The 13983-nt window shown below is 46.4% G+C and overlaps 1 protein-coding gene across 1 annotated transcript in view; it reads right to left on the bottom strand.

The window, feature by feature from the left end:
• LOC111141448 (protein tyrosine phosphatase, receptor type T) overlaps positions 1 to 13983 on the bottom strand; it is a 706124-nt gene that overhangs the window by 685792 nt on the left and 6349 nt on the right. The window contains exon 2 of the mRNA XM_022494012.1: positions 8589 to 8670. Coding sequence (XP_022349720.1) covers positions 8589 to 8670 — 82 coding nt within the window. The remainder of the gene's footprint in view (positions 1 to 8588; positions 8671 to 13983) is intronic.

The following is a 13983-nucleotide window of genomic DNA, read 5'->3' as shown; positions in this document are numbered from 1 at the left end:
ACGGATTCATCTCTTTCCTTTTTGTGGAGTCAGGGTCTCGCCATGTCGAGCTCACCAAAGAGGTGAGGGTTGCTAACCCATGTCTAGAAGTAAAAATTTCTTCACTGAGGCACAAAAGTGCCAAGGATCCCCTAGCACATCAACCAAATCAAGGATGAACCAGAGAGCCGCTACCCCACGATGAGACCAAATGAACAGTTGCTAAGAGGATCAAGAAGGTTCAACAAGGGCCTCTGGCCATCTTTTCAGAGAGAGTCCAGTACCCAGAGAGACACTAATGGCAATAATGTCACTTATCTAAAGCTCTAGCAATGTCAGGCCCTGTGACAAATGCTTTACATGTTTTATCTCATTTAACTTCATAACGTCCCCGTAAAGCAGACAATATGCCTAGTCCCCTTTCAGAGAGGCAGAAGCTGAGGCTCAACGAGTTTCATTTGCCCAAAGCTACATGGCATTAGTAAGAGGCAAACAAAATTTAGTCCAAATTTTAGCCCAAAAGTCAACATTTAAATCGCACATTCGCCGGCTTCCTGGCTAATGGGAAGTCAGTGGTGTCACTTGGACCCCAGGGTGGAGAGAAAGGGCTTGCAGGCCAAGCTGGGCTGACTCGAGGCTCCTCTCGTGGCTCCCAAGTATTTAATCCTGAGTCGTCCCCTTCCAAGCCATCTGTCCCCATGGCCTTCATACTCCGAACGACGTTTTCTGCCAACGTGCATCATGACATACAGAGCTCAGCCATTCCCAAACCTCTGGCGTGATTAGGCAGACTTGCTGTGTGAAAGCACACCTTCTGCTCAGGCTCTTAAACCAAGGACGGCAGCTTGGGGACCCCCTCGTGCTACCTTCAGGACCCCATGGCTAAAGTGGCGTCAAGCAGCCGAGGCGCAGGGGGAGGGAGACCTCTCCTCATGGGGCTCGCCGAACAGAAGATTCCGGCATCTGGTCACGGATTCATCTCTTTCCTTTTTGTGGAGTCAGGGTCTCGCCATGTCGAGCTCACCAAAGAGGTGAGGGTTGCTAACCCATGTCTAGAAGTAAAAATTTCTTCACTGAGGCACAAAAGTGCCAAGGATCCCCTAGCACATCAACCAAATCAAGGATGAACCAGAGAGCCGCTACCCCACGATGAGACCAAATGAACAGTTGCTAAGAGGATCAAGAAGGTTCAACAAGGGCCTCTGGCCATCTTTTCAGAGAGAGTCCAGTACCCAGAGAGACACTAATGGCAATAATGTCACTTATCTAAAGCTCTAGCAATGTCAGGCCCTGTGACAAATGCTTTACATGTTTTATCTCATTTAACTTCATAACGTCCCCGTAAAGCAGACAATATGCCTAGTCCCCTTTCAGAGAGGCAGAAGCTGAGGCTCAACGAGTTTCATTTGCCCAAAGCTACATGGCATTAGTAAGAGGCAAACAAAATTTAGTCCAAATTTTAGCCCAAAAGTCAACATTTAAATCGCACATTCGCCGGCTTCCTGGCTAATGGGAAGTCAGTGGTGTCACTTGGACCCCAGGGTGGAGAGAAAGGGCTTGCAGGCCAAGCTGGGCTGACTCGAGGCTCCTCTCGTGGCTCCCAAGTATTTAATCCTGAGTCGTCCCCTTCCAAGCCATCTGTCCCCATGGCCTTCATACTCCGAACGACGTTTTCTGCCAACGTGCATCATGACATACAGAGCTCAGCCATTCCCAAACCTCTGGCGTGATTAGGCAGACTTGCTGTGTGAAAGCACACCTTCTGCTCAGGCTCTTAAACCAAGGACGGCAGCTTGGGGACCCCCTCGTGCTACCTTCAGGACCCCATGGCTAAAGTGGCGTCAAGCAGCCGAGGCGCAGGGGGAGGGAGACCTCTCCTCATGGGGCTCGCCGAACAGAAGATTCCGGCATCTGGTCAACCTGACCAACGTCATGCTGCTTTGATTGTCTGAAATCGCTTCCTTTTGGCTTTCCTGTATAATTTTATAAAGTTATTTTTGGAACTATCAGTTCAAGTCCATTCAAGTAGGACTAAGAGTAAACACTGTAAGCCCCTTTATACCCCAGGTTTAAAAGGGAGGGACCATCCATCCGGTGCAGGGAGGGAGGACAGTCTTAGCTCCAGGGTTGGGAGGCTTTGTGCTGGGTTTCACAAAGGGACGTCTGTCCTTACCCTTGGGGACACTGGGCAAACAGTTTAACCTCTGGGACTTGTGCAATGAGAAATGGATCTTCTCCGGATCAATGTCCCCTGCTCGCTTCTGATTCCCGGCTTCCCAGCAGCAGACCTTTGTCTGGACTCTTTCATCTCCGGGCTCTCCTCCCCCCTCCCTTCTGGGTTCAGGGGTAGAGAATTTAGAGGCTTAATGGCCCCTGGGGTTAATATTCTGGTGAAACGTGGATTGTTTACAGCAGCGAGGCTGAACCCGTGCACCCACAGGAGCCATTTTTATAAATGAATAAAGTGGCTCAGTTAGAAAACAAAACCAAAACAAAACCCCACCTCCTTGCTCCGTCATTCACATTCCCACTTTTGACAGAGATTTGCATAAAATAGAGATTTCGGGGCATCTGGGTGGCTCAGTAGGTTAAGCATCTGCCTTCGGCTCAGGTCATGATCTCAGGGTCCTGGGATCAAGCCCCGCGTCAGGCTCTCTGCTAAGCAGGGAGCCTGCTTCCTGCTCTCTCTCTGCCTACTTGTGATCTCTGTCTGTCAGATAAATAAATAAAATCTTAAAAAAAACAAGAACAGCAACACTGCATGCACAGTGACAACTGGCATCTGCCACCAGCCTCAGCATTGAGGTGGCACTGAGGGATGGTAGGGCCTGAGGAGAAATGGATAAAGACCCCATGGCCCCTTGAAAGGGGCAGCTGTTACTCAGATCTAGCAGAGAAGGCCACTCCAGAGCACTTTGCTCAGAGCAGCCCATCGTCCAATTTTTCAACCCAAGTAAGAAATCCGATTTTATGTGAAATCTCTCATTCTGAAGTCTTGACTAAATTCCATTACAACGCCATGGAGGCTTAACCAAACACATCTGCAGGCAAGCTCTTCTCACGTGCAGTCTCTGTTAGCTCCTATATAAGTCATCTAGAACAATTCCCACTGGCCGGTCCTGCCTTGTCTGGCTCCATAAATCCAGGGATGCCCCCCACCCCTGCAGGCAGCACGCTGGGGATCACATGACTGCTAGCCCTAGCTCAAGGTTCCCAACATGAGAACTTACCCAGAACACCCTCGTCCTGCCCAGCCCTCTGTATGCCCTTACTCTTGGGTCTGCTCTTGGAGCCCTGGCCTCATCCCCACCTCAGGACACAAGTGCGGAGCCTCCTTGTGTTGGCGACCTGTTGAGGCCACTTCTCTGAGCTCCTGGCCTCTCTGACCCTCTCTACACACACACACACACACACACACACACACACACTCAAGTCCACCTCTGAGCCCTCTATTTTCTCACCTATGGTTTTCCTCCGGCACATACAGCTCGGGGAAAGAATTTATACCACCAGCTTCCACTGGCCAACCTGAGGCCAAACACTGCTGACCTTGGGGCCCAGCCCGGCCTCTAACTTGTGGTTCTAAACAATCCACACTCACTCCCCACGGAGACCCAGCACCTCCAAAGTGGGATCCCGCTGAATGGGGCTAACAGCAAACCGGCTGTGCATTTGGGGCAAAATGCCTTGATGCTGGTGACATTTAAACTCCTGCCGATATAAGTGTTGCATCTGAAGACACAATATTGTGCCCTTTATCTCGCTCTTTAAACCTTCAGCGCTCAGTAGGAAGCCATGCAGTTGAGGAGAAAGCACAGTACCCACATTAGAAACGTGCTGGAGACACTCAGTGGGCTCGGGGACATGGCCCTGCAAGGTTGTGATGGGGGAAAAAGAAAAAAGGTTTAAAAAATTCTACAAGTCAGCTTGGGAGCTAGAAACTTGGAGACCTGGTGGAAAATCGTGCTGACCTTTCTCGTGTGTGATTGTAGCTGCGGTGTCCCTGCTCACAGCTGACATGGAGAATGACAGCGGAGGGGCGACTATGGCTCAAATACTTTTAGAATCCCACAAAAATGTTAAATGTGCTATAAAATACAGACGAGAGCATTCGGTTTGTAAGAGAAAATAATTTCCTTTGAGTATTACGCCTGTCTGTCGGTCGGTGTTTTGGAAGCTGCAAGGCAATCATGAGAAGTCGAAACTTCAGCCCAAACCGATGGAGAATACAGCTGCAAATCAGGCACTAACTGCCCCCCTCCCCACCAGCCCCGCAACTTCTGAAATATTCAGTGGAATCGCTTATTGATAAGTGCTGACCTGATGTTAATAGGAAAAATGTTTTGGAGGACGGAAGTGGAGAACTACAAAGCCTGGGGAGAATGCATGTTTCTCCATATAGTTAAATTTTTAACACCCATGAGTGAAGTCATAAATGCATTCATATGAAGGCTTTGGAGGGCAAAAGGTACTGTCACTGCAGAGGACAGCACGGAAACCGCTAGCAGTGTGCATGACTCACGTTCCCCGAGTGCCCCAGGATGCACGCACAGTCGGCCCGCTCGAGGGCATCACTCAGGGTTCAGAGATATACACCAGCCCTGCCCACACCAGCCAGGGGCCCGAGCCAAAAATCCAAGGGAGTGCTCTTTTTGACACCTCTAACTCCAAAAACTCATCCATCAAATAGGACCAGCTGACTCTACGTCCCAAATCTCTCTCTCATCTGCCCACCTCTCTCCATCTCTGTGCTTTGTTTCTGCACAGCACTGCTGACTGTCTGCTATGGGGTACACTGTGTCCCCGTCCCCAAAATATTCATATATTAAAGCCCTACTGATCAACACTGCAGAGTGCAACTGTATTTGGAGATAGGGCTTTTAGGTGGAACTTAATCCACCCTACCTGTTGTCGGGAGAAGAAGATTTGGACACACAGAGACATTTCAGGAGCACATGTACAGAGACCGATGAGGAGCACAGAGCAAAGCCCATGTGAGGACAGAGCAAGAAGGCAGCCACCCGCAAGCAAAGGACAGAGGTCTCAGTAAAAACCAACCATGCCCTCTTCACCCTCGAATTCTACCTATAGAACTGTGGGCAAATAAATTTCTGCTGTTTCAGCCCACCCAGCCTACAGTATTTTGTATGGCAGCCTTAGAAAACTAATTTACCCTCTGTTATACACCATATAATTACCTGTTTCATTTCCAGTATCTTCCACCTCAATGGAAGCCCATAAAGACAGAGAATGAATGTGTCTTACTCCCAGAAGCTCAGAATCGTGCCTGTCCTGGAGTACACACTCAGTAAACACATGCAGAACGATGAACAGACGTCTCTCCACCAGCCCGGTCCAGGCCACCACCACCTACCTCTTCCATGGCTCCAGAACTTCCTTCCTGACCAGTGTCCTGGCTCCTTTGTTCCCCTTCAACTCATTCTCTGCAAAGCAGCCACAGTGGTCTTCTAAACACTTAAACTAGATCAAATCAATCCTAGGCCAAGTCCCTCCAGGGGTGCCTCCCTGTGCTTCCATTAAAGTCTAACCTCATCAAGGCACTCAGCCCCTGTGTCCTCCAGCCTCAGCCTCCCTCCCCAATTTTCACTCGGGTCCTTTTGCCCTGTGCCCCCTACACTCTGGCTACTCGTGTGACACCGGTGAATTCCCACGGCAGGGCCTTTGCACCTGCTGTTTCCTCTGCCTGGCCTGTCCCCCTCCCTAGATCTGCGCACAAGGGACTCAGGTGTCAGCTCAGACCACAGGTGCCCAGACCTGTCCCTGCCCTCTCTGTCTAAGGAGCACTCCCCGACCCCAGCCACTCATATTTATTCTCTCCACTGTGGTATCACCATCTGAAATTGTATGTTACTACTTAATATTACTTATTGAGTGGCTTTCCTCCCTCTGCCGCTCCGCTAAGTTAACACCACAGAGACAAGGATCTAACCAGTTCGGCAAACGAAGTACCCGCCCTACCCCACGTCCAGCACCAGTTCCTGACACAGAGCTAACGCGCCATGATTTACCTGTTGAAAGACAATAGGAGCAAAGAGCTGGAGCGGATGTGCACAGAGCGCCCAACCGGACAAGGAGGCCTTGGCAAAGCCCCCCTCCCCTCCCCGTGACTCAGGGGCCGCGTGGACAGACCCCCTCGGACGACACATACTGCCAGGATTTGTACGTATTGTTCAATGGAATTGTTCCAATCCCAGCCACTATGACGGGGTCCTCATGTTCTGCTTTCTGGGAAGTTTAAGCCCAAGCTGCCCAAGCATCGAGGGTACGCTCTACGTTGTGCTCCCATTACCCAGAAATGCAGCCAGAGTCACGTCCTTCTGAGTTGTATCCTATGGACCATTTGCTGGCGAACCGGCTCTCAGCCATAACCATGCCTTCTGCACTCTCCAGCAGGCAGACTGCAAGGCTGCAAGAAGAATCCTAAATTCAGGAGCAGCCCCAGTGATGAGGGGCAGATTCCAAGTTGGGGTGGAGGGGAGCATGAGGCTTTGGGGTGGAAAGGCATCCAAACACCCTCCGGGGAACCCTTTCCCGTACAGACTTCTCCAAGAGAAGGAAGTATTTGGCTTCCATGGCAAACCAGTGCTTAGAGTTAAGGTGGAGTTGAGGTTGGAAGAGGGGACAGGTATCAGGGGTTGAGCCTCAGGACAGAGGTGAAAATTCCACTCTGAGTGGAGAGATCTAGGATCCCAGACAAGAGAGCTGGGCCAGATTCCCCTGGGAAGGGTCAAAAAATCACTTATGAGAGCAAACCAAACAGACGGTAAGAAGCAGGGCTGCAGGTGGGTGCTGCAGAGGGGAGCATCCCTGGTGAGGATGGGATGGGTGTAGGGCCTAGGGAAGCTGAACCCCACCTCCCGGAGACAACCTCAAAACTGGAAGTTGGGCAGAGCTGAGCGTGTGGAGTTAAGCAGACCACGAAGAGGACAAACATGACCTCATGCATTTGTGCAGGCTGAGATCAAAGATCATTCTTTAACGGGCAGCTGATCCTGATTCCCAGAAGGCCAGGGAAGGGGACAGCTTTACCGAGGTGGGTGGTGTTACCTGCATTTCTGCTATATAAATGGCGCATGGAGTTAGGGCAATAGTGCTTGGAGTTAAGGCAGAGCTGAGATTGGAGCAAGGAACAAGAATCAGCCTGAGCCTTATGAAAGAGGTGAAAATTCCCACTGCATGGCTGGGGATGGATTTCTGGGAACCTCTTCACATGAGGTCTGGTTTGGCAGGCATGACTACATGGACAGACCCACCTAAGGAAATCCCAAAGATTCAGCAAGTAACCCAGAGGGCAGGAACCTTACGCCAAAGCAATGAAGATTCTGGTAGGATCTCAGCATTCCTGAGAAGCTGGCCGGTTTTCTGGGAAGAAGGGTTCCCATGCACAGACACAAAACACAATGATCCCAAACACTGTCTTGCCAAAACCCCTTGGAACTTGTCCCAAATTCCTCCAGAGAGGTGCTCTAAGCAACGAGTCAAACGATGGCATTCTAGTGCCAGGGAAGGAAGTGATGCTCAAGGTTCTAACAAATTCATTGCAGCGGAAGTAGAGTCATTTCAGTTAAAGCAACACGGGTGGGGCTGATATGAGAAGAGCCCCCAAAGGAAAGGACTGGAAGGCCTCTAACCACAAGGGGCATAGCACTTCTTGCAGAAACAGCAAACAGCATGCAGACAATAGCATGACTCATGGCTACAAGGAGGGAGTAGGGCAAACCCCCCAGGAGTTACCCAGAACCTCCTGGCTGCCAAGAAATTAATGGGACTCTCCAATATGCAGAATTCTAATAAATAAGGGTGCTGGAAACCCAGCTAGCCCTGGGCTGCCATCGTCCCCATGCATATATCCCTTTGACTATAGTCCCCCCCCAACCAAATGTCACTAGATAAGATGCCATCCAACGCCCCTCTGGGATTTCGTGAAACTGTGAACCAGACGTCCTTGCACAAACATGTTGACACATCTGAGACTAAACACAGCAAAGACAGAGAACTTCAAGAGAGAGACTGGATGGGCACAAAGGAGCAGTATGGCTTCTAGGACTCTTGACCCTGGACCGTAAGTACTAACCGCTATGAGAAATCTCTCTTGACGCCTACGCAGGGCTGATGAGTGTATTTAAAATTACTTTTAAAGAATTAATAGCTTTGGGGTACTTTTCCTGTGAGTGAACAGTGTACTAATTTGCTCCGTGTTTTGGTGGTGTTCTTTTTTTAAGACAATTGCACAAGATTCTATCCAAAGCCCTCTAATTCTTCCACTTCAGTGGTCTGAATCCCACTAATAAACAATCAGGACTTCAGACTCCCTTAATGACGGAGAGAGATTCAAACGAAGACGTTTTGCCACTCTCTGCAAATTCCTGGAGGTGCTGCCTGTTGAACAGGCCAGTGAAATTACGAATTTATTCAGGACTGATTGCACTGAGTATGTAAGCATTTCTGAAGGATTAAAAAAGAGAGAGAGAGAGTGAGCGAGCGAGCCAGAGATGGTTGTAAGCTGACTGAATAGTGGGGACTGCAGGCTCCAAGCTCCCCGGTCTGGCATGGAGCGAGGCTGAGTGAGGAGGAGGAAAGAGACTTACTGCATGGATGCGCAAGGACCCGGATCTCGTCCACCGCGATGTACCCCGGATGACCCTTCAGAGAGACGGATTCAAATATCACCTGTAACACACAGGGTGGGAGTCAATTTCACAGAAGCGGTTGTAGGCATCACAGGAAGCTGCCCAGCCCCCAAACCCTCTGTCACCAGAACCTCCCAGAGAGGTCTTCTATTAGCCTTGTTTGCTACGCTGTCAATGGACTCGGATTTTCAAAACAAAGTTAAAAAAAAAAAAGGCCACAAATCTAATGCCCAGCAAAACAAGAGTCAGCCACATGGAACATTTTTAATGGATTCAGAAATAACACTTGAATGCAGAAAAACAGCCCAAACATGGCCTGAAACCCCGATCTGCACCTTTTTCATTGTTGTTTCAAGTGTAGCACAGAGGAGAATTCCTTCCTAATACCCCAAATTTCTTATGACGTGGGACAGAGGAGCTTACCTTGGAAGCTACCATAAGCTGAGGAGGGTTTACCCTGATTTGATTCTACAACCTCCAGGAATATAGTCCATCTGAATTTCTTTCATTTTAATTCTAATACAGTTAACATTCAGGGTTATAGTAGTTTCAGATGTACAACCTAGTGATTCAACACTTCCACACCACACCCAGGGCTCATCACAGCAAAGTCACTCCTCGACCCCCCGCCCCTATTTGTCTCGTGTGCCCCCAACCCCCCTCTCTGCTCTGGTCCCATTCCCTCCTACCCCCAACAGTTTGTTCTCTGTAGTTAAGAGTCTATTTCTTGGTTTGTCTCTCTCTCCCATCTGAATATCTTAATAACACCTCTTGAAGATAAGCCCCAGGCACAATGTTGGTATCCAGGAATCCAAAGGCAACAAGTCCTTTGAATTCTCCATTCTGACTCTCACCCAAGCAGTGTAATTCAGTATAGCTTTTAAAACTCAGTTAACAGCCTTCCTTGCCACCCACTGTCTAACTTTGCCTAGGACATGTGACTACCTATATAGACATCTTGACCAATGCCCTTGACCTCCCTAATCCCATGGTCTTTATCTCCCAACCAGCTTTAGCCACATCCGCATCCTTATCCACTCCAGAAACCAGAAGTTTCATCCACGGGTATTCTGACACAGCCTCCTGCTCCTCACTCCTTTTAAACCTGCTCCCACTGCTCATGTCGTACCCTGGATCTCATGCTTCCCAGAGTCTATGTGATGGCCTAGACCTCCTGTATTCTCAGCAAGCCCAGGGTGGCCCCGCCATGTTGGCTAACCATTCCCATTGATCTCAAAGCCCCAGTTCTTTCACCCCCTCGTTCCAACATTGACAAGTCTATTGCAAACCTGCCTTCTCCACTTCCATGCCCCACACACATACTCCGCTTCAACATCACCCACCCAGTCCCAGCAGACACCCACAGCACATCTTCAACAGGTAAAGGGACAGGAGATGGGCTGAGTTCTAACTTCTTGCCCATCAATCAGAGGTTAGAGGACACCTCGGATTACCAAACACCAACCATTGCCTCCTCTCCTCAAGGCATGCCCATGCTCGACACTTCCCACCTCTGCTGCGTGTTCCAGCTTCTTGGTCCTTCCTGGTTCTGTCTCTTTACCTGTGTCTCTGAACTCTTTTATCCTTGATTTTGGCACCTGTAAATGCTGGGGCTTCTCTTATTCTTTAAAAACTACCCTTGGGTGGCAGGTTCTGCTCTGGCACAGTCTAGCTGTGTTTCAGTCACATGTGGTATTCTCAATGGTTTTATCTACACTCACTCTCAACACTCCCTTACTTCCCATTGCAAAACTCCACCACCCCTCCGCCCCCACCACTATCATCTGGACTTTGTCCCCAACACTTCCCCCAGAACTGCTTTCATGGCAAATACCAATAACTTCATAGTTGCTAAATCCAACAGATAGTTTTCAATCCTTAAGAAGGAAGACAGTGTCGTGGTTGGGCTGTGGATCAGAATGCCTGGGTTCCGGTCCTGGCTACACCACTCACTACCATGTGACTCTGGGCAAGTTATCTTACTGCTCTGTGCCTCAGTTTCCTCATCTGTAATTACAGTGTCCACTTCCTTGGATAATTTTTCAGATTAGAGTTAATACCTATTTGGAACAACATATGGCACATGGTAGATCCTCAATGTTTGCTAATAATTATTATTAATACTTGACCATTTTCCTATAATTATCAATGTTTGTAGCTTCTCCCTTTCTGGATCACTCTTGTTTAGGCTCAAGTGACACTTCACTCTCGTGGTTTTTCTCACAGATCTGGGACTATACTACCATAGGTTTCTTTGTAAGCACTTGTCCTCCTAAATTTACCCCTCAAATGTGAGGTTCCTCTATTCATGTTTTTACTGAGCACACTCTTCCTCCAATGACTGGCAATTCACTGGCAATCCCCAAGTCCAGCACTACTCCATAATTCTCACTGAACAGTAGTCTCACCCAACTAAGAGATCTGCATTTCATGCAGATATGATACACAGATGCCTCAAACACAATCTGTATGCAACAGATCTAAACAGCGTCCCTATCAAGTTGTCTCCCCTACAGCCCCATTGTCCTTCTTAAATATGGGCCTCAGTGGGTTACTCTATGACCTATCCAGTCACTGAAGACTGCGATGTGGGCATCTACTGGGGCTTCTCCTTCTGCCTTGCTTCTCATTTTCTTTTTGCTTCTTAGTATTTCTAAATCTGGCCATGTCTTTCCATTTTTGCTATTAAGTTGAACCATATGAAGCAACTACTTTGTAAGTCAAAGCCAGTTCAATTCCAGTCCAACAGCTCTGGTTCAAATCTCCATTGCTCTTCATCTCTAACCCTGTCAGCCTATACAATGGACCCTTCTCTCTCCTATCTTTCACTCCTCACTTCAAGCCTGTGGACAGAATGTAAGACGGATGATGAAAACAAGAGGAAAACCTTCAAATGGAAACTTTTTGTGGCCCATGTGGTCACTCCAGGTTAATGGATTTAGAGGCCACTGTTCTCAGTGGGGCCCAGAGCTCAAACAGCTATAATGGGAGAGCAGGGACCTGGTAGAGAGGGTGGTGATGGTTGCCAAGAGGCAATATACTTGGGTGGTCAGATCTCTCATTAAGGCCACACATGGCTGCCTGAGGATTGTGTAAAATTACTTGGGAATAACGGTTACACCAAACATACAGCAACCGACTCTAGTATAACAACCACCCTGGAAGACGGGTTTACTAAGGTAACGGGGTCCTTCAGAGACACAGAAACAAAAATGTGTAGGGAGTGGGGGAAAGTCAGCAGAAATAAAGGATAAGAAAAGGATAAATGCTATAGCCTGCAAAGAAGTAAGTCAACCAAAGACCTTACTATAAAAAAATTAAGTATCTACTTACATTTTCAATAACTGAAAGAAAAACAAAAGCAAAGGCCATAGGGGAAAAAAATAAAATAGAACACAGAAAACACATTTAAAAACAAGAAAGAATTCAAACTGTGTAATAAAAAATGACAAAAGAAAAAACATTTCTGTTGTAACAATAAATACAAATGGATTAAAATAGAGAAAAGGTCTCAGACTGTCTAAATAAACAAAATCTAATTGTACACTACAAGATAAAATGATCCAGTTAACTTAAAAGTAACAAGTTGAACAAATGCATAATGGAAAAATGCAAATAAACAGAAAACAGTTGTTGTAAAAATAATGTAAAAGTGTCAAAGTATAATTTAAACTGGAAAAAAAACATTAAGTGGATTAAAATGTCATTCTTTAAATGCATGAGTTAATAGATTTAAAAAGAGAAAATGAAGAGGAATAAAAACAAAATTTGAAAACTTTAACTCAAGTCTTAGACTCAGGCCAAATAGAAAAAAAGAATTAGAAGTATGTGCTTGTATCTTATGAATATATGAATAATAAGATGACATAAATAATAATGAATATGAATAAAAATGCCTTTACTAAACACATATTATTTAACTCAAATGTCAGATTATAGGTTAAAGATTAACTTCAAAAAGTCTCTCAAAGAACAAACTGTATAGGTCTGGGCCTATGTATTTTCTACGTTTTCTAAGGCGAAAATTTAATGACAAAAGCTTAAAAATCAATTTCTTAAAATTGAAATGTATTTCTTAAATATGTAATGCCTTCCATAATAACTATGATTTCAAAGTATGTTTTGTATGTTAACAGAATTCTGAAACAAAATTAAAAGCCAAATGGCAAGTTGAGAACAGTATTTGTAACATCTAGGTCGGCCAAAAGATAAATAACCTGTTTTGTGTCAAGAATTCTGAAGAATCAACAAAATAAATCCCCCAAAAGAAAAGCTGACAAGTGACTTCAACAGATAATTCACAAAAGATAAAGTAGGAGTGGTAACAATCTATGAATGTATCTTTTAAATGATACCGGGAAGATTAAGGCAGATGAGTATTTTCTTTGTACTTTTCTAGGTTTTCTAAATTTTCTGCGAAAGAATGAGCTACCTTACATTTGCAAAAAAAATTAATTGCTTTACGGTGCATTACATTTTTGTATCTTTCTTCATGCTGTATTATCACTATGTCATATACCATGGCACAATTAATTCCACTATAGCACCTATCAGCCTATCACACCATATTGTAATTGCTTGTTCCCAAATCATTTCACTCCCTAAACTCTAAACCCACCGGGAACATAAAGAGTGTCTTCATTCATCCCTTCATTCATCATTTACAGAACCCTCCTCTGTACCCAAAACTGGGACACATGTTAGGGCTATAAAAGTGAATGAGACGATTAAAGGTCCTAACTCTGATGAACTTCACATTCTAGCAAATGGAAATGGAAATTAAATAAATATATAAAATTAAACTCATTTTGTAATTGGTGTTATGAAAGAAATAAATAGAATATTGTGATTAACTAAGGGGAAGAGGGTCTACTCAGAGTGGTCAGGAGAGAACTCTAGGAGGTGATACTTAAGATGAAACCAGGACAAAAGTGACCTGTTAAGAAAAGTGTCAGGGTAAGGGCTAAGGTCATGAGGCAGGAAAGAGTTGGGATTGATCTTTGAGCACAGGAATGAGACTGATGTGGCTGGGATACAGTGAGTAAGCTAGAGAGGCACAAGGTGAGGCTGAGCATTAGCCGGGGGGGTCAGACGAAGTGGAGTCTTACAAGACATGGCAGGGAGCCTGAATTTTCCTCTAAGTCACCAAAAGTTCTGAAGCTGGGATGTGACATAATCTAATCTGCATTCTACAAAGATCCTCCTGGCTGTGCTGCGGAAAGTGTAGTCATCCAATTGAAAGAATAAGGATGACTCTAATGAAGGTGGTGGTCAGCAAAGACGTTAATGGCTGGAGAGGTATTTTGGAGGTAGAGATGACATAATTGCTGTTGGAACAAGAGGGGAGAAGTGA

The sequence above is a fragment of the Enhydra lutris genome, unplaced genomic scaffold (assembly GCF_002288905.1).
Source record: "Enhydra lutris kenyoni isolate GAN:26980312 unplaced genomic scaffold, ASM228890v2 scaffoldscaffold6, whole genome shotgun sequence".
Classification (NCBI taxonomy): Eukaryota; Metazoa; Chordata; class Mammalia; order Carnivora; family Mustelidae; genus Enhydra; species Enhydra lutris.
Note: the sequence above shows the minus strand (reverse complement) of the source record. Positions and strands in the feature narration are given on the sequence as shown.